At 41.1% G+C, this 21,602-nt stretch overlaps 2 protein-coding genes across 2 annotated transcripts; both read left to right on the forward strand.

Moving 5' to 3' along the window:
* The first annotated feature begins 209 nt into the window (after window positions 1–209).
* On the forward strand, window positions 210–2,515 carry LOC306744526 (zymogen granule membrane protein 16-like). Its single transcript, XM_079227185.1, has 6 exons — window positions 210–303; window positions 472–547; window positions 842–968; window positions 1,306–1,405; window positions 1,887–1,979; window positions 2,066–2,515. The coding sequence occupies exons 2-6, from the start codon at window positions 499–501 to the stop codon at window positions 2,201–2,203; spliced, it is 507 nt and encodes a 168-aa protein (XP_079083311.1). The 5' UTR covers window positions 210–303; window positions 472–498; the 3' UTR covers window positions 2,204–2,515.
* A 2,583-nt stretch (window positions 2,516–5,098) lies between these two features.
* Window positions 5,099–7,771, forward strand: LOC306744525 (zymogen granule membrane protein 16-like). The gene is made up of 6 exons (XM_079227184.1): window positions 5,099–5,180; window positions 5,359–5,434; window positions 5,602–5,731; window positions 6,272–6,371; window positions 6,771–6,860; window positions 6,947–7,771. The coding sequence occupies exons 2-6, from the start codon at window positions 5,386–5,388 to the stop codon at window positions 7,082–7,084; spliced, it is 507 nt and encodes a 168-aa protein (XP_079083310.1). The 5' UTR covers window positions 5,099–5,180; window positions 5,359–5,385; the 3' UTR covers window positions 7,085–7,771.
* The last annotated feature ends 13,831 nt before the right edge of the window (window positions 7,772–21,602 follow it).

Consider the following 21,602-nt stretch of genomic DNA (forward strand, 5'->3'; position numbering starts at 1 on the left):
TGCAGCTCTTCGTAGGCTCGTACTTTATGCAACGCAGATTTAAGAGAGATTCAGTACATTCCAGCGACGGCCGTTCCCGTAAGTGAGATAAAAACTAAGTTACTGAACTGAAATTTCAAAAATGATTTTCTTTTCCTGGTTCAAATGAAAAATTTCAGAACTGTGTGTGTGTGTGTGTGTGTGTGTGTGTGTGTGTGTGTGTGTGGTGAGGGACAGACCTGTATATAAGTGAGTGCCAGTCTCTCAGCGTCATCTCATCCTCTGATCAGAACTCAAGCTGTTTCCAGGAGATCTAGACTGCAGGTGAGTTTCAACATCTTCACGCTTTAAATGTGACGTTTATTATCACGTTACTGTGGCTACATCATTTAAATTATATTGGCTTTATGGTTATTAACAAACAAATGACCCATTGTCTCAAGAAGTATTGATATTTTATGATGATGATGATGAGTTGGTTTCTGATTCCAGTGTCTCCAGACGCCTTCACACTCCACAATGTTTTCCTTCCTGGTCTTCGCTGTGCTCTGCACCAGCTGCCTGGCTGGTGAGGTTTCAACCCATCTTCAGTCTTTTTATGCCCATGTCATACTTTTTATTTAAATATATGTAGCGTCTATTGAGATCTTTGTATATTATAGTAAAGTCAAGTTTCGTCAAAGAGCAGTAGATTCATCTGGTCCAGTGGTTTCCAAACCTTTGAACTTTGTACTTTTGTAATATGTGAAGTTCTCAATAAATGTCTTGAAATAAAGAAATTCTGTATTTCCCCCCGCGCCCCACTTGTAATATCTCCACTGCTCTGGTCCATCACCTAATCTTTTTTTTTTTACTTCTCCAGTTCCCATGACGAACTACTCCTACTCTAAGTCTGTTGGAGCTGGTAGTGGCACGTCCTTCTCCACAGCCGGAGATGGAAGGATCACAGCGATCAGAGTCTGGGAGCACAACAACGCTTACATCGCTGGGTCAGTCTGTCCTCCCTCTTGTCCAGATGTGTTAAGGGCTGGACTCAACTTATTGTGGGGTGAAGGGGTCAAAAAAAGGGAGTGTTGAAGTGTTCAAGTGCTGAATGGATGGTGACTGGTTATTTCTGAGAGCAGGTATAGGTCCTTTATTTTCTCTTTTATACCTTATTTCAGTTTGACCTTGAGCTGCAGAGACTGTTACTGACAGTTGAACGGGTGTTGGAGTTTTCTCTTCTCAGTCAAAGGGTCATTGTGACTGCATGATGTTTTCTCTCTGATCATGTCCTCTTGTGTGTGTAATCAGTGTGTTTCCTCTCTCTTATGTCTGTTCTTGCAGTATCCAGGTGCGCAACGGTGGCATTTGGTCTAAATTATTTGGTCGCACAGCATACATTGCACAAGAGATGGAGCTCTTTGATGGAGAGACCATTGTTCAGGTCAGAGTCAACGATACTAAAATATTAGTTTAGTCTGGACAGATAATAATAAAATACACCTGAAAAGAAATGTAAAACAATATATATTATTTTTTAGTGTCATTGAATTAATCCAAGACTATGTTTATTTACATTCATAGAAACTTTAATTTATTCATTATCATTAATATATAAATATATATATATATATATATATATATATATATATATATATATATATATATATATATATATATATATATATATATATATATTATACTGGTCCAATGACTAGTATTAGGAGAAACATTTGTTATATATATATATTCTATAATATTCACCGATACTAAAATATCTTCTATTTCTATTCATTTTATTATAATTTGTATTATAATTATTGGTCCAAGGACTTTTATTAGGAGAAGCATGTGTTAAATGTTGGATATATTCATGATTATGTAGAATATATATAATGTACCATGACCTCTCTGTCATGTTTCAGGTCTCTGGCAAATACAACCCCGGCAACTATGTCTACAAGATAATGTTTTTGACCTCTAGAGGGCGCTCCCTGACAGCCGGCCAGCCAGTACATGTAAATACCTTCTCTCCTTTGTTTTTGTTACCATTATCAATTATAATACTCATCTCCATGTGTTAACTTTTGATGCTTTGTTGCAGCTCTCCTTTAACTTCTACCCGATCCACCCGGACGCAGAGCTCAAGCTGCTGAGTGGCCGCACCAATGGGCATGGGATCACTTCAGTGGGAGCTCACTGGGGAGTCGTCATGGGTCAAAGCAACAGTACCTCTGCCTAATGAAGAGCAATTCATAATCCAATTTCGGTGTCTTTTTAATGGTGAGAGAAATGTTTCGTCCAAACTATAATAAATGTGGCACGCAACATACTGCTGTATTCCATGAGGATACTATTATATACTATTATGATCTAAGCACTATTATCCACAAACGAATAAAAAAAAACAAAAAAAAAACAAACTTTTGTTTGGTTGCATGTAATGAAGAAGAGACATTGAAAGATGAAGACAAATATTTTCGGCAAATTATTTAGAAAAGGCAGAATCTGGTCTTCTGTAACACAACGGATAGACTCAATGTTTTTTTCCCATATAAGGGACTAACTTCACTTAGATTTACATGAAGTAAAAGTCATTAGAAGCAGTATTGCAGACAGCTGACTGCTCATTTATGTGTGACGCTGCAGTGCATGTGTCCTCAAACACACAACACATGCTGAACATATTTATTGTTATTGTACAATTTAGATTTGTCTTCACTGTTATTTTACTGACTTCTGTCCCCATTGAGCTCAACTTTACTTTTGAGAATTGTTCAGTGTTAAAGTATATAATTCAGCTGTTGCTATGTGCCTGCCAATAATCATGCAATAAATATATAATCTGCATTTAAAGCGGTAATGCTCAAACTTTGGGGCGCACCCCTCTGGTGGGTCGTAGAGGAATACAATCAAAGCTTGATGATAACTTACAAAAGGCTCCCAAAGTACTTAAAAACATAAGCAACTCAGCTGTATAGCCTAATATATATATATATATATATATATATATATATATATATATATATATATATATATATATATATATATATATATATATATAAGTTACGGAGTAGACTGGACATAAAGGTTTAAATGACAGAGTAGACTGGACATAAAGGTTTAAATGACAGAGTAGACAGGACATAAACGTTTTGTCAGGGGGTGGCTACATGCCGATGCAAGGTGCAAAGTACATTTATTAATCAAAAACAAGGCAAGGTTTCCAAAAGACTGGATCCAATGCTAAGGTTGATACTCATAATCAATAATATGTTTGTGCCAGCAAACTATGAAACTAACTCACCACTTGTGCCACTGACGGGCAACGCAGTCAGAGGTGATCAAGTTCTTGAGCAAGCAGAACAGGAAGATCCAGGCTACCATCCTTCACCCTGGTCCCCCAATCACCATGGTAACCAGTGACATGTGGCTATGAAGCAACAGCTGCTCTCAAGTCCATCACAAATACAGAAATGACACCTCAATAACACATCTTACTACTGGTATTGGTGGCGTGTATATATATATATATATATATATATATATATATATATATATATATATATATATATATATATATATTGCAGGCACACCATCAAAATCTCTTCCAAAATGCTCTAGTTTTTTTATTATTATTCGTAGTAATAGTAGTATTAAGAGTGTATCATTTTTATTAAAATGGATTTTCGTCATTTTTAACTCATGCAAATCAAAAACAAAGGAAGTTCCTACTGATCAGAAAGGTGTAGGCTTTCATGTAAATCCTTGTGCCGAGCACCTACACGGGGAGAGATGTGAGATGTGTGTTCGAAAACAATGTTTATTCCAGTAGAACCAGTTAAAACATGCTGGTGCTTTCCTCACATGTCATTAACTGGTATTATGTTGCACTGATGCCAGGTCCTCAGGGCATGTTTAGTTTCTATTTTAGCAGAAGAAGGTTGTCAAACTGAGTGAGTTCTATCAGTTGCTAATTAATTCCTGGTTTGACAAACATTAATATTATGTTCACCAAACACTTCACGGTCTTTTTTAAAAGCTGTTCTCAGGATTTCAACCATTTTGCATGATGTTTTTTTCATTGCAAACTCCAAAGTTTGCCCACTTTGAAGTTACTGGAAGGAACTTTGACTGTTAATAAAACGTCTCAATGTAATACTGATGCTTCAATGTGACCTTCACAAGTAAAGAAGACCATCAGTGAGAAGTCGGGCGATGTAGAGTTGTCAGTAATGCTCGTCATTTGGTGCCACCAAGTCAGTTTCCTGCACCCGAAACTCCTTCAGTTCCGAGTCCAGCTGGGAGCGAATAACCTGCTGGAGGCCCGGGGCTGTTGCTGGGCCCGCTGGAGCGAAGAGAAGCACAGCAGAACCAGAACCAGCACCAGGACTGCACAGACTATCAGACCCTGCTGTACTAAAGTAAGGGCTTTGATGAAGTGAAGCTGGTGCTCGAAAACACGATTGCTTCGTCCACAGGGACCGCCAAAGTCAACACAACAATAAAGTTCATCACAGGAACTTCAAGGACCTTTTGTCCAACAAGGGATTTTCCTTGAGAGTTTTTTTTGTAACTCTCTTTTACCCAACAAGGGTGAGAAGTCCTTTAAGTGCTGAGATTTTTTTTAATATTTAGACATCTACATTTCCATGAAAATTGGGCGAACTCTATGTGCAAATATAAATCCTGTGAAAAGAATGAAAGCTCCAGAACAGCTGCTACTAAATGGACCTTTTCCAACACTCAAAATCTATTTTAGTGACCCAAACTGATTCAAAATAGTGTTGCATATGTTTTAGAAGCAAATGTATTGAGGAAATCTCATTAGCTCATACGTTATGTAACACAGATTAAAGAGAGATTCCCGAGATGGGTTTGTCAGTAAACAGTAATGCTGTTCCCGTAAGTGCAACGCAAAATAAGTTCCTGAACTGAAACTTCACAATGATTTTCTTTTCCTGGTTCAAATTAAAACTCTCAGAATCGTGTGTGCTATTGTTCAGCTGTCAGAGGCTGAAGGAATGTGGGTGTGTGTGTGTGTGTGTGTGTGTATGTGTGTGTGTGTGTGTGTGTGTGTGTGTGTGTGTGTGTGTGTGTGTGTGTGTGTGTGTGTGTGTGGTGAGGGACAGACCTGTATATAAGTGAGTGCCAGTCTCTCAGTGTCATCTCATCCTCTGATCAGAACTCAAGCTGTTTCCAGGAGATCTAGACTGCAGGTGAGTTTCAACATCTTCACGCTTTAAATGTGACGTTTATTATCACGTTACTGTGGCTACATCATTTAAATTATATTGGCTTTATGGTTATTAACAAACAAATGACCCATTTTTTCATGTCTCTAGAAGTATTGATATTTTATGATGATGATGATGATGAGTTGGTTTCTGATTCCAGTGTCTCCAGACGCCTTCACACTCCAGAATGTTTTCCTTCCTGGTCTTCGCTGTGCTCTGCACCAGCTGCCTGGCTGGTGAGGTTTCAACCCATCTTCAGTCTTTTTATGCCCATGTCATACTTTTTATTTAAATATATGTAGCGTCTAATGAGATCTTTGTATATTGATCGTGAAGTCAAGTTTCGTCAAAGAGCAGTAGATTCATCTGGTCCATCACTTAATATCTTTGTTTCCTTCTCCAGCTCCCATGATGCACTACTCCTACTCTAAATCTGTTGGAGGTGGTAGTGGCACGTCCTTCTCCACAGCCGGAGGAGATGGAAGGATCACAGCGATCAGAGTCTGGGAGCACAGCAACGCTTACATCGCTGGGTCAGTCTGTCCTCCCTCTTGTCCAGATGTGTTAAGGGCTGGACTCAACTTATTGTGGGGTGAAGGGGTAAAAAAAAGGGAGTGTTGTGTATTTTCTGTTTTAGCTGAAGGGACAGTCTGGTTATTAATAAGAGCAGGTATAGGTCCTTTATTTAATTTGTCCCATTAGCTTTATATCTTATTCCAGTTTTGAGCTGCACAGAGCCTCTAACTGACAGTTGAAATGGTGTTGAAGTTTTCTCTTCGCAGTCTAAGGTCTAAGTCTAAGTCTAAGTCGCAGTCTTTAATCCTGTTGTTATTCTCGGTCAAAGTATTTAAAAAGCCAGAGAGGGTCTTGCTCTTTTAGAAAGTGAACCACAAGGTTCAGCCTCCTTCCACCCAATAATCTGCTCTCTATACACTTGCTCTATTGTCTACTTGTTCCTGCAAGATTCATTCCAATATCCAGCTGCATTGTGACTGCATGATGTTTTCTCTCTGATCATGTCCTCTTGTGTGTGTAATCAGTGTGTTTCCTCTCTCTCGTGTCTGTTCCTGCAGCATTCAGGTGCGCAACGGTGGCATTTGGTCTAAATTATTTGGTAAAATAGTCGGCATTGCACAAGAGCTGGAGCTCTTTGACGGAGAGACCATTGTTCAGGTCAGAGAGCCACCAATACTAAAATATTACTTCAGTTTGATATATTTGTCATTTTTAATTAAATTATTTCACTTTTGTTTTCTCTTTGTATATGTATTGTAATATGTAGTATATTATTATTATTTAAAAGTTTTTTTTGGAGAAGACAATGTATAGCAATATTTATTGATGTGTATATATATATATATTTGTATTTCTTTATTATCATAAAATTGTTTTATTGTTCTGGTGCAAGGACTATTATTAGGAGTAGCATTTGTTATATATTGAATGTATTCTGTAATATTAATATTACACAATATCCATTCGTGATTATGTAGAATATATATAACGTATGACTCATCCAGGTCTAACCACATGTACCACCTGTGTTAATGTGACCTCTCTGTCATGTTTCAGGTCTCTGGCAAATACCACAGCAACTATGTCTACAAGATAATGTTTGTGACCTCTAGAGGGCGCTCCCTGACAGCCGGCCAGCCAATACAGGTAAATACCTTCTCTCCTTTGTTTTTGTTACCATTATCAATTATAATATTCATCTTCATGTGTTAACTTTTGATGCTTTGTTGCAGCGCTCCTTTAACTTCTACCCGACCCACCCGGACGCAGAGCTCAAGCTGCTGAGTGGCCGCTTCAATAGTGCAGGGATCACTTCAGTGGGAGCTCACTGGGGAGTCGTCACGGGTCAAAGCAACAGTACCTCTGCCTAATGAAGAGCAATTCATACCCATTACGGATTCATATTCATCATGGGAGAGATCAACCCATCTTTCTATTTCTAGAGATTTCTAGAAATGATTTAGTTTATAGTTCTAATGGTTTATTAACAAAAAAATAACTGTAATGACTGGTGACTCACCCAGTTTGTGATTCAGGTGAACACACAGGATCTACTAACTGTGTACTTTATGGATGATGCTGTTATGCATCAGATGAAGAAGCTTTAATTAAAAGCATTTTGCACATCTGCAGCATTGAAGGAAACAAAGCAGAGATCTATTGTGTTGAATACCAAATGTTTGTTGAGAAATGCTAACTGTACGAGATATTGTACAACTGTGACTTTTATTTCGGTGTCTTTTTAATGCGAGAGAAATGTTTTGTTCCATACTCTTGTATTTCAAGTATTATCTACTACTGTGACCGAAGCGCTAACATCCAAAACTTGTTGTTTGGCTTTATGTAACGACAAAGAGAAAATGAAGAAAAATCATTTTTGTAAATAATTTAGAAAAGGCAGAATCTGGTCGTCTGTAGCGCAAAGTATGGACTTAAAGTGTTTTTAATGGTGAGGGAAATGTTTTGTACAGACTTGTATTTTATGCACAAAACTAATAAAACAACAATATACAAAATACAAGATGTGATGTGTGTGCTGACAAAGAAGAAACAACTATTATAAATACTTCAGTTTAATCCTTTTAAACATTGCACAATGCAGTGTTGACGCTGCAGTACATGCGACCTCAAACACACAACACATGCTGAACATGTGTATTTTTATTGTATACAATTTAGATCTGACTTTACTGTTGAGAGCCAAAGTGTTCCTCGTTGATTGAGGGCTGCTTACCAGTGTCATCATTAGGACCCTCTGTGTTGTTAACAAGTGAAAATAGTCTGTCTTGAATAGCAAGCTGTGTCTGACGTGGCTATTCCTTATTAAATATTCTTAAAAAATATTCTAGTCCTTCTCCCTCATAAAGATATTCAAATATTCTTCATGTCAGACTTCACTGAACGGTCCCCTCTCAGTCAGTGCACAGGCAGGTTTAAGTTTCCATCTCACACTTGATGCATCCTGGACCACAATCAACTAGTTGTGATGTCACAGGACGCTGCTCATTTGTAGCCCGTTGAAATGAGATTCAAGTTGAGCAAAGGACAAACTTTCCCCCTTCAGCCGATCACTTTGAAAACAGCCTTCTACTCCATGTGAAGGTCGGACGTCCCGAGGTCAGAAGGAACCTAGCACTCGTTTGAGAGGAGGAAGCCGTGCTGAGACCTCGTGGCTGCATTCACTCCATTCTGACCACCGAGTGAGAAGAAAGATCTGTGGCCTGATTAAAACCCTGTCGATGCTGCAGTGCACTTATGCAGGCAGTGAGTAGCTTTGCCCACTGGGGGGCAGTAGTTAGCCATTTGTAAACCTCCCTTCAGAGGCAACCTCAGAGCACCAAGACAAAAGATGCAAGAGGGAGGCCATCAAGGCTGCTGGGGCGGGTTACCTGTCTCCACTGTGGGCGTGCACCTTGTTGTTTTCACTCCTTTATTCTTTATTTGTGTTTCTGATAAGGAGAAGGCGAAGGCAACCTTCTGGTCAGGATAACTGGGCTGATGTGTCTGAGTGTCTGAGTGTTTACTCCCTACAGCAGCAGGTGTGCATTAAACTGCAGAAACCTGGATGATTGAATGATTCATTGTGCTGTGACCATTGCATGAACATGCATAACTGTGTAGAATAGATTAGAACAGAGGGAATCGACTCCATTGTACTAGTTGTTATATTTTAATTCATATCAAGGAGGTTACATGTCTCTGCTGGTGCAGCAGCAGCAGCTCTGAAACTGTAACAACTCCAGTCTTGATACCAAAAGTAAAATGGCAAAAAAAAAAGCCAGCAAGATTTTTGATTAGCAAACAAATAGAGCGATGACCTTCACATTGCGATGCTTTGTGGTGTCCTGCTGCAAGGCCATGCATTATCTGACTGGGTATTGTACATGCTTTGTCTTATCTTATGTCTCATTCTGCCCTGCTGAGCCCACGCCGCTCCGCACAGCAACATCTCCACTGCAGCAATCTATCCTCTGCATTACTCTCTCTCTCTCCCTCCATGTGCTCATCCAACAGGCCAGCTTTTCTTGTCTTCCTCGTGCTGGGTAGTGGCTACATGTTGCTAATACAAAAAAAGTCCATTTCTGTGTATGGGATTGGCAGCCAGAAACATTAGTCTTTCTTTGAGACCAATAGATGTTCTATATGAGCTAATTGTCGCAGCAGGGCTGGGGTTATTTCACTTTCATGCTATTAATTAAAAAAAGGAAACACAATCTCAATGTCATTTGCTAATGTCAGAGCACCGTCTTAATTATTTCGTGACAGATCGAACGTGACCATCTTCAAAAAGTTTGAGGTTTTACCCATTTAGGACTTCCTTTTGTCAGACTCTGTACAATCTGTGTGTTTGGGGTGGGGGCTTTTGGAACGGCAAGGGAAATTGATTGTAAAAGTGATTCCTTAGACTCATTGAAAACTGATTTATTTTTTGTATTCATTTGTTGTTTATTTGGCTTTTCCAACTGCTTTTCATAGTCATATTAATAAGTTATATCTCCCGTATATGGGCCTAAATTGTAACGTGTAATGTGTTTTGGTCTGACATGAACACCTCTACGTATTAGTGTTTGTACTCGGACAACAATCAGACAATTTGTTGCAGGTGCCCAACAAAGTGCACTTGCAGTCTGACACTTTCGTATCTTACATAACACGCATATAAAGCTTTTTAAGGTTTAAAGCTGAGGTGAGCTTTGCAAAATGTGCAGCTAACACAGTATCTGTATTGAACTTGTGCATAATGGAAGCCGCTGTCGATGTGGACTCTCTCCTCGGCCACATGGGGAAACCTTGATTGATGACAAGGTCAATTGGGGTCACTCTAAAGTTATTTGAGCTTTCTTGCTCATTTAGAACATCTCCATCTTCCTCTCCATTGGTGCATTTTGATGTATTGAACACCATACGTAATATACAAGTGAAATATATGTTTTGGTACATGAGAAAATTCAAATAGCATTCAAATGGAACCCAATGAGACCTCGCCTGAATGTTCTGAACTAAAACCCTCTCTAACTTTGTTCTGCTTCACTTGATCAAAGTCAACCTTTTGCAGAGAGAATGTTCACATATTGAGCTATGATTTGGGTTAGAGAATGTTCACATATTGAGCTATGATTTGGGTTAGAGAATGTTCACATATTGAGCTATGATTTGGGTTAGAGAATGTTCACATATTGAGCTATGATTTGGGTTAGTGAATGTTCACATATTGTGCTATGATTTGGGTTAGAGAATGTTCACATATTGTGCTATGATTTGGGTTAGAGAATGTTCACATATTGTGTATGATTTGGGTTAGAGAATGTTCACATATTGAGCTATGATTTGGGTTAGTGAATGTTCACATATTGAGCTATGATTTGGGTTAGAGAATGTTCACATATTGAGCTATGATTTGGGTTAGTGAATGTTCACATATTGTGCTATGATTTGGGTTAGAGAATGTTCACATATTGTGCAATGATTTGGGTTAGAGAATGTTCACATATTGTGTATGATTTGGGTTAGAGAATGTTCACATATTGAGCTATGATTTGGGTAAGAGAATGTTCACATATTGAGCTATGATTTGGGTTAGAGTATGTTCACATATTGTGTATGATTTGGGTTAGAGAATGTTCACATATTGAGCTATGATTTGGGTTAGTGAATGTTCACATATTGAGCTATGATTTGGGTTAGAGTTGGACCTTACAGCTGCATCATTTCAAAGAAATAATCATCCTGAAAGTGATTTTTTTATAGGTGGACCTGAAACCTATTCATTGTTTTCTGTGTGTCATCTTCATTTACTCTTAACCAGTAACATATAGACTGATATTTACACTTCTGAACTAAATCTCACATGTGTACCTTTTATTATAACACCAACATTACTCAAATAGCCCTACTGGTTGCAGAGATACACCCTTTTTAGTTTGGGGATGACATTTTCGAGCAGAGGCCTAAAAATAGGCTTATTTTTGTAAAGAAATGGATGGAGTTTGAATGATCCAAAGCTTTGACATTTTTAGTACATGTTGTAAGAACATGTAAAATATATATGTTTTAAATGTACTGGTGGATTGGAGAAAATAATTTAAATAGCAGAAGATCCTTTCATCACATGGACATTCAGGTATAGTGTGTCTGGATCATCTCGCATTGTCCTCGTCATAATTAATGCAGCGGCCTTTTCCACTCATCAATAACCGAGTGCCTCCTGTACAGAAGCCGCTTTCTTAGATTCTCTAGTAATGATCGGACTCTGTTGCCGAGGCGGCTCAATGGAAGTTGGCCTTTTTCTTTAATTCCCTGAAATACCACAAAGACCCGGAAGCACACAGGTGATCAATGGTTATGCCCCTGGTTCTGTAATATTTGTCCGTGAATGTTTGCACACACACACACACAGACACACACACACACACACACACACACACACACACACATGCTCATCCAATTGGTCTTGTATGATATTTTTGATCATTTATCATGATAATGAAAGATTTCACATGGCCTATTCATGTTGATGTTACCTGTTTAATGTTGAGTCATTAGGCTTTAATCAACACTATCAGGACTCGAAAGGAAGATTGATGCAGTGCACCAACAATAACCTACATAACACCATAACTACAACACATAGCAGGGGACAGTGAATAATATAACTTAAAACAAACATATATGCATATAAATTAATGACATTATCTGGACATATGCTTTATGGTGTAGAATTTCACATTTAAATCACTTCAATTGAATTAAAGGGAGCCAAGGCCAACCAGTGGCTCACAATCCTCATTTATGAGTGACTTAAATCAAATTAATAGAATATTGCAAATGTTCCACAGACTCCTGAGGTAATTATTTAGGACCAGACTAATAATGTGCAGTTGTACCTTCTACATTCACTTCATATCTGAGAGTGTGAGTGAGGTATCACACCTCTGCTGGAGATGACAGCGCTTGCTTCTACTCCCTCCTTCACTAAAGTGTTTCATTCTCACCTTTGTCTTCATTGCTGCTCTTATTTACTCTCTCTCCTGCTCTGTCGTCCTCTTCCTGGTGAGTGTTTAGATTCTGCTGCTGTGACACACACACACACACACACACACACACACACACACACACACACACACACACACACACACACAATGCACCATTTACTGAAACTCTACATGCTAAGATGTAAATAACCTGAACTCCGCCTGAACCTCCCCATCCCCTCTATTCAGAAACACACACACACACACACACACACACACACACACACACACACACACACACACACACACACACACACACACACACACACACACACACTAATACATTTGTGCATGCCCAGATGCTGCACTGTAATTGGCCACTGTGGCTTCCCGCTGTAGAGAAGATATTTTTATTGCACAAACTTAAAGACACACACACACACACACACACACACACACACACACACACACACACACACACACACACACACACACACACACTAATCCTTGCCTCTGCAACATCTGCCACATCCCCCAACACATGTGCTGGTTAAATGCAACCACACACACACACACACACACACACACATGCCCTGTGCAGCCAGCAGGCAGCCCCTCCCAATTTAACCACCAGTCTGACATCAGTTCTAAATAAAACCGAGAGGCACGACCTCGCCCTCTGAGACTCCAGCTGCTGGTCCCTCCTCTCCGTGGTTCCCTTGGACCGGTGCCTGTGCTGTGTGGGAAAAGGCCCGGGTTTGGATCACGTGACGCTCAACGTCTCAACAAGATATCATTCACAAAAAGCACATTGGTCCTGTGACACAAGCATCGGTCCGGGGACCTAAATTAGTCAAGTGAAGTACGTGGGTCACCAGATATTTTCTGATCAGATATCTCTTTTATCTCAATGTATTTCTTGCCTTCTCTCTTCTCCTGTTCGCCTTCTTTTGTGCTCGTTAACGTTTCCTCGTGTTAACTCAGAAGACACCGTTTCCCCTGAGGATGTTGGACTGAAGGCTCAGGTAAAACCAGCTGCAGTCACAAGACAATGCATAACTGGGATGTGATGCTAAACGTGCTAGCTACAGCTCAGTGCAACGTAATAACTGCATGCCCATAATTAGGAACGATGAGCGGAGGAGATGGAGCTGATATTTTAGGAATGACTGAAACATTCAATTATTTTAACATCGACGATAGGATGGCATTTTGTATATTCAATCAAAAATAGTCTCATCTCCGAATATTGGTGATGCAGCTTATGTTTTTGAAATAACATCTGAAATAGCAGGAGCTTGTTATTCATTACTGTTCATTTATTGATTGCTTATTTAAAATCATATTAAACTAACAGCTGGTAGAAAAGGGAAACGTTCATTTATTCACTAAATCATGGTAAATATATATATACATATATATATGTATATATATAATATGTCATAAAACAACAAATCAATAATCTATTGAGAAACTTCGAGTATACACAAATGTCAGATCTCTTCCTGTAAAATCCAGTGAATTGAATACCAGACTAATCAAGATATTCATCATATTGATGTAAAAAAATCATGAAATAAATCTGCATTTCCAGACAGCAGTCCTGCTCATTGATTATGTTCAGCATACACAGAAATATCAAAGTAATATCCAGCCTGATATAAGCGGCTGGATCCGCCCCTATAGCTGTAATGGCGTCCTTCCATACAGCCGGCGGTCTAATTGCTGGTGATTGCAGGAAGTCTTCTCTCAAAGACAATGCATGAGCACGGAGGTGAAGGACGTGTGCAGAATCTGATCGTTGTGTTTTTGGTAAAGTTGCGCAACATGAGAAAGCCTCGTTGTTTAAGTCCGAGGGTCCGTGCTGCTTTGTCCGAGTTAGTGGAGAGATCGGCCCTCCATCTTTCGATGAGCATTTACTATCTACTAACCTTACTAGTTAAGAGAGATAGAGGGAGGGAGGGAGGGAGGGAGGGAGGGGGTGAGCAAAGAGAGAGAGAGCGATGGATGTATCAAACAGCAGCCCCCTGCTGAGCGGGGAATGGAAAAGCTGCTGGCACCAACATGAATATTTCAGCAGATAGCTACAGCTCTCTGTACCTCTCTCTCTCTTTCACTCTCCCTCTCTCTCTTTCCCTCTCACTCTCTCTCTTTCACTCTCCCTCTCTCTCTTTCCCTCTCCCTCTCTCTCTTTCACTCTCACTCTCTCTCTCTCTCTCTGTCTGTCTGTCTCTCTCTCTCTCTCTCTCTTTCTCTCTCTCTCTATCTCTTTCTCTCTTTCTCTGTATGTCTGTCTGTCTCAATTCAATTCAATTCAAAGTCTCTCTCTCTCTCTCTCTCTCTCTCTTTCTCTCTCTCTCTCGCACCTTTTTCTGTATTTCCACTTCCCTCCCTCTTAACCCTCCACCACCACCCATCTCATGCTCCTCTCCCTTTACTCTCTTGTGGAGTGGACAGTGATAATGAAGAGAGAGAGGGGGGGGGGGGGACTGCTGAATTCTGGGTAGCCAAATCAAAAAATGGCTCCTGAATATAAATCTGGGAGAGCAGCAGCAGAGTGTTGCATCCGCTAGACATGTCAAGGCGTGGCCCCACTAGACATGTGATGGCGTGGCCCCCACTAGACATGTTAAGGCGTGGCCCCACTAGACATGTTAAGGCGTGGCCCCACTAGACATGTTAAGGCGTGGCCCCACTAGACATGTGATGGCGTGGCCCCGCTAGACGGCGTGGCCCCACTAGACATGTTAAGGCGTGGCCCCACAAGACATGTGACGGCGTGGCCCCACTAGACATGTGACGGCGTGGCCCCACTAGACATGTGATGGCGTGGCCCCACTAGACATGTGACGGCGTGGCCCCACTAGACATGTGACGGCGTGGCCCCACTAGACATGTGATGGCGTGGCCCCACTAGACATGTGACGGCGTGGCCCCACTAGACATGTGATGGCGTGGCCCCACTAGACATGTGACGGCGTGGCCCCACTAGACATGTTAAGGCGTGGCCCCACTAGACATGTGACGGTGTGGCCCCACTAGACATGTGACGGCGTGGCCCCACTAGACATGTTAAGGCGTGGCCCCACTAGACATGTGATGGCGTGGCCCCACTAGACATGTGATGGCGTGGCCCCACTAGACATGTGATGGCGTGGCCCCACTAGACATGTGACGGTGTGGCCCCACTAGACATGTTAAGGCGTGGCCCCACTAGACATGTGATGGTGTGGCCCCACTAGACATGTGATGGCGTGGCCCCACTAGACATGTGACGGCGTGGCCCCACTAGACATGTTAAGGCGTGGCCCCACTAGACATGTGATGGCGTGGCCCCACTAGATATGTTAAGGCGTGGCCCCACTAGACATGTGATGGCGTGGCCCCACTAGACATGTGATGGCGTGGCCCCACTAGACATGTTAAGGCGTGGCCCCACTAGACATGTTAAGGCGTGGCCCCACTAGACATGTTAAGGCGTGGCCCCACTAGATATGTTAAGGCGTGGCCCCACTAGACATGTGATGGCGTGGCCCCACAAGACATGTGATGGTGTGGCCCCACTAGACATGTGACGGCGTGGCCCCACTAGACATGTGATGGCGTGGCCCCACTAGACATGTGACGGCGTGGCCCCACTAGACATGTGATGGCGTGGCCCCACTAGACATGTTAAGGCGTGGCCCCACTAGACATGTGATGGCGTGGCCCCACTAGACATGTGATGGCGTGGCCCCACTAGACATGTTAAGGCGTGGCCCCACTAGACATGTGATGGCGTGGCCCCACTAGACATGTGATGGCGTGGCCCCACTAGACATGTGATGGCGTGGCCCCACTAGACATGTGACGGCGTGGCCCCGGGTAGAGAGACAATAAAAACAGCGAACGTAACAAAACAAATATCAGCCGGCACGGAGTTTCTCTGGAGACCTAAAAAGATTTAAACTGTATTTTATCTTCAATAATTTAACAACTCTTTGTCTTATCTGTTCTTGAGTTTTAGCAATCGTGTAATTTTTTTCCCGATTTAAAGGGTGTGTGTGTGTGTGCGTGTGTGTGTGTGTGTGATGATGAGACTAATGGTTCATCAACAGGAATCCCAGTAATAACTCACGTTTCTGATGATTGCAAATAGCTACGATACAAAATTAGGATGCGGAGCACAATAAAGGTGAGCTGTTGCCGGAGGAGCCGTCTGTGTGATCTTTTTTTGGCAACAACAAAAAAATAATGCGCTGTTGTAAATTTGTCTAGAAAGTGTATGTTTTAAGTTTGAGTAAAACAAGTCACTTGAGATTGGGAAATTCATTTGAATAATATTCAGACTTGATATGTGTAGAAGTGTCTAGCTTATATTTTTGGCAGCGTACCCAAAATAAACAAAACCCTTGGGTTGCCAGGAGTTTGTCATCAGAAACTTTTTAGGGAATTGGGGATTTAATGCGTCTCATGCAGCACATTTAAAAAGCTTCTGCGCGGATTCCTTCAGTTCTACGAGCTGAACCATTACGTACAATATGTTTGATGAAAATCGCTTCTTTAGGATATCTATCTGATTAAAACCTTTAAAAACCAATCCCCCCCCAGGGGGCAGACTGAGTGATTGTTCTATAAAACTGTAAATCATAGCTTGTTTTATGAAAAAAAAAAGCCCCAAATTGCTGTATTTGGATGTATTGAACACCATAAGTAATATACAAGTGAAATATATGGTTTGGTACATGAGAAAATTCAAATAGCCTAAATGGGCCCCAATCAGACCTCGGCTGAATGTTCTCTGTTCTAAACCCTCTCTAACTTTGTTCTGCTTCACTTTATCAAAGTCAACCTCTGCAGAGAGAATGTTCACATATTGTTATGATTTGGGTTAGAGAATGTTCACATATTGTGCTATGATTTGGGTTAGAGAATGTTCACATATTGTTATGATTTGGGTTAGAGAATGTTCACATATTGTTATGATTTGGGTTAGAGAATGTTCACATATTGAGCTATGATTTGGGTTAGAGAATGTTCACATATTGAGCTATGATTTGGGTTAGAGAATGTTCACATATTGTTATGATTTGGGTTAGAGAATGTTCACATATTGAGCTATGATTTGGGTTAGAGAATGTTCACATATTGTTATGATTTGGGTTAGAGAATGTTCACATATTGTTATGATTTGGGTTAGAGAATGTTCACATATTGAGCTATGATTTGGGTTAGAGAATGTTCACATATTGAGCTATGATTTGGGTTAGAGAATGTTCACATATTGAGCTATGATGTGGGTTAGAGAATGTTCACATATTGAGCTATGATTTGGGTTAGAGTTGGACCTTACAGCTGCATCATTTCAAAGAAATAATCATCCTGAAAGTGATTTTTTTTCTAGGCGGACCTGAAACATTATAATTGTTTATCTGTGTGTCATCTTCATTTACTCTTAACCAGTAACATATAGACTGATATTTACACATCTGAAAAAAATACCTTTTATTATAACACCAACATTATTAAAATAGCCCTAGTGGTTGCAGAGATACACTCTTTTTAGTTTTGGTATGCCATTTTCGAGGAAAGGGCCTAACAATAAGTTGTTTTTTAAAAGGTTTTAACTGGCTAGAAAGCAGAAATGATTATTGTATTTTTTCATTTGGGACTTTGGTGTGGTTGACGAGAGAAGAGAAATTATTTAAATCTCCATTTATTTCAATCTTAAATTGGTTGAAATATGACACCGTCAGTGCCTTGAACCTATAAAGGAAAGTGGAACACCACTTTAGGCTATAATGGTTTATCATAATAGATCTATTCCCTTGCTCGGCCTGTTTTGTTGTATCAGCCTGTTGTACGGGCTAATTCAGTCTCTTTCTGTGGGACTTAAACAGAACAGTTGCTGATAGTGCCAATATAAGCAGCCAGCCAAATAGCCTCCAACCCAGATATACTGCGCAGATACAGCCGTATAATTTCTTTATTTCCCTCCATCAGTGTCTGTGCCAAGGTGTCTGGAGCTGGCTGACACTTATCTGGAGAGCAGTAAGTGGATCCTACTCTCCCTGTGATGCAAACAATGGCATCTTTTCCTCCACGTCTGGAAACAGAGAATATACACAGCAGCCTGAGACGAAACTTTAAGTCCATTATATAAGTGTACAGTGAGGTTGTAAGGCAGCTACGTGGCCGGGTTGAATTTAACTAAACCTCGACTAGATGTAGGCTACGATGATATAACATTGACTGTCTGAAAATTGAAGAAAACGATCTTCAATTCTCTGGATTTTGTGCTTGAATTTTAATGTTTTCCCAGCACGCCACCACCAGATTTGAGCAGCTAGTCGTCTTTTTGTGGCGGCGCTGGCCTTGTTTTTGTTCCGGTCGTGACAGTTTGAATGAATGTCGTTCAGGCGGTTCCCAGCGTGGTTCTCTGATTCATAGTTAATAACATGTTGAGTCTAAGTCATGCAAAATTAAAAAAGGCCCACGTTGCTTCTCGCATCAATACTGAACAAAACACTCAAAGGAATCTCACTTCACTTTAAATAATTTGTGCAATGCCGATAATTAACTTTTGATAGAAAATAATGAAAAATTAAGACACAAAAGAGTGGAATTGGTTTAAATTGGGAATAAACTGATCAACATGTGTGAGGACACGGTCTGCAGGTGAGCTGCCTTTAAGAAAGGCTCTTCATGAGACCATGTGTGTGTGTGTGTGTGTGTGTGTGTGTGTGTGTGTGTGTTTGTGTGTGTGTTGTCTGTGTGTGTGCGTGTGTGCGTGTGTGTGCGTGTGTGTGGTTGTACGCTGTGTGTGTGTATGTGGCTGTGTGTGTCTTGGAGTATGTGTTGTGTGTGTGTGTCTTGGAGTGTGTATGTGTGCACTGTGTGTGTGTGTGCTGTGTGTACGCGTGGGTGTGTGTGTATGTGGCTGTGTGTGCGCTGTGGCTGTGTGTGTGTGTGTGCAGTGTGTGTGTGTGTGTGTGTGTGTGTGTGTGTGTGTGTGTGTGTGTGTGTCGTGTGTGTGTGTGTGTGTGTGTGTGTGTGTGTGTGTGTGTGTGTGTGTGTGTGAGACCGGATGCTGCGGCTCTGGCTGGTTACTTTCCATCTATAGATGCCTGACTTCATACAGGCCCAAGTGTCTGCCGCTGGCCAAGATATGGACCAATGGTGACCTCTGATAACACTGCTGCTAAATATGAGTGTGTGTGTGTGTGTGTGTGTGTGTGTGTGTGTGTGTGTGTGTGTGTGTGTGTATGTGTATGAGAGAAAGAGAGAGAGAGAGAGAGAGAGAAAGAGTGCATGAGTGTGTGTGTTGTGTGTAGTATAACAGATAAGAGTGAAAGTGTGCGTCTGTGGCTGGAAAGTATGTTCATGTTCATATGTGTGTGTGTGTGTGTGTGTGTGTGTGTGTGTGTGTGTGTGTGTGTGTGTGTGTGTGTGTGTGTGTGTCCGTTTAATAGTCTGCTTAGTGTTTCATGGTGGTAAATCGTTCGTTCTGTCTCATCTCACACACCGCTGGACAGCAGAGGCTGCACTACCCTGATAACACACACATGGACGCACGCACACGTTGCATACACACACACACACACACACACACACCTTGACTTTACAGACCAGTAACTGCTGCAGCCCGTAGAGTGAAAACCTAAGCCTATTAATCAAGAATGAAACATGTATAACTGTGTTTATGAATTGCATAATGAGTTACTAATGCTTTATAGATGATAAATTCAGTGTTTTTTCATGCTTTACTAATGCTAACTAGTGGGAACCTATATATTGCTTACCATCTTCAACCAGCTGTATTTTCTTTGCTTGGCATTCTGTACATGGAACAAAAACATACTCTAAAAACCTCCGTTAAAAAGTCATTTGCACAAGACAATACAAACAAAGACACACGAATCAAATCAAATATCGACAGGCTAAATGATCAAATGAGTTTTAAGACGTGATTTAAAGGGAGATTGTGCACACGGAACATGTGAGGGTGGAGCAGCTCTGAAATATCTGGATCCTGGCTTTGAAGAGCCATGAAAGTGATCAATAAAATCTTTAAATCTTCTCCAGCACCAACGGGTAGCCAGTGCAGTGATGCTGCACATGGAGCAACATGGACTCTTTTCCTTGCAGCTACATTGTGTTACAGTTGGAGCCTCTGGTTGTGTTTTGAAGTAAAAACTGGAGTGGGCATGCATGCTGATATAATTATCTAAATGTAGCTGCTTTAAAAAATAAAAAAAGCTGTTTGCAATAGACACAGACTTAAGGCTTGATTGTTGCGAGTATAAAACGACTAAATAGTCGCCTGTCCGGGATCTGATGTGTAAGAAAGAAAGAAAGCAAAAAAAGGAAATAGATAAGCGGAGAGGAGAGATGGGAGGAGCGATAGGAGCAGAGGAGGTGGAGATGGAGGTGGAGAGCGCCCGGCTGCTGGAGCATAACATGGAGGCGGGAGGAGATGAGAGAGGGATAGATAGGTGAGCGGAGGAGAGAGCAATCAAATCTGTCCAACACGGAGGTTATTACGCTATTGAAGTCACATAGAGCCGTAGTAGATGGCAATAACCGTGTGTGTGTGTGTGTGTGTGTGTGTGTGTGTGTGAGAGAGAGAGAGAGTGTGTGGTGTATGTATAATGGAGGGTTAATACTGCTGGCTCTTAATGGTAATTTTGGCCTGTCACTCTTCTAAAGGCCATCGCTGTGGGCCATCAGCCAGCCGCACATAACCACTGGCACCCTGCAAATGTCACCATTATCACAGTGTGTGTGTGTGTGTGTGTGTGTGTGTGTGTGTGTGTGTGTGTGTGTGTGTGTGTGTGTGTGTGTGTTGAATTACTTTCCTGTTTTCTTCTCAATCAGTTCTTGTTTTTCTGACTTCCACCGTGTGTGTGTGTGTGTGTGTGTGTGTGTGTGTGTGTGTGTGTGTGTGTGTGTGTGTGTGTGTGTGTGTGTGTGTGTGCGTGTGTGTGTGTGTGTGTGTGTATATATATTGGCCTGTAAATATTTACATGCACTGAAGCCCCGTCTATCGATCTCTATCCATTTCTGCCTCTCTGACAGAGATCGGTTGCATTCAGCTCTCTCTGTAATTGGCTCTTCTTCTTTTTTTCGAGCCGTTGTTCATTATTCATATTGTCTGTGTTGCCAGCAACCGTGGCTCCAATTTTTAACATTTCTTTTAAGTAACTGACAGCCAACATTGTGTCTCATGTGTAGAATATGTTTTATCGCCATGGGGCCGAGCTGAAGCATTGATAATGCATGGGAACATGCTTGTCGAGAGAGGATTCATCTGGTCTCTCTGGAAAAACATTGTTGTTTTGGGGTATTTCTGGAAAGCCGTGGTTTCTGCAGGAAATGTACGGTTCAGAGCTGTTTCAGATATCTTTTTTCCAACTAAAGATGCATATTTTTGCCATTT

This window comes from Taurulus bubalis (genome assembly GCF_910589615.1).
Source record: "Taurulus bubalis genome assembly, chromosome: 12".
In the NCBI taxonomy this organism is placed as follows: Eukaryota; Metazoa; Chordata; class Actinopteri; order Perciformes; family Cottidae; genus Taurulus; species Taurulus bubalis.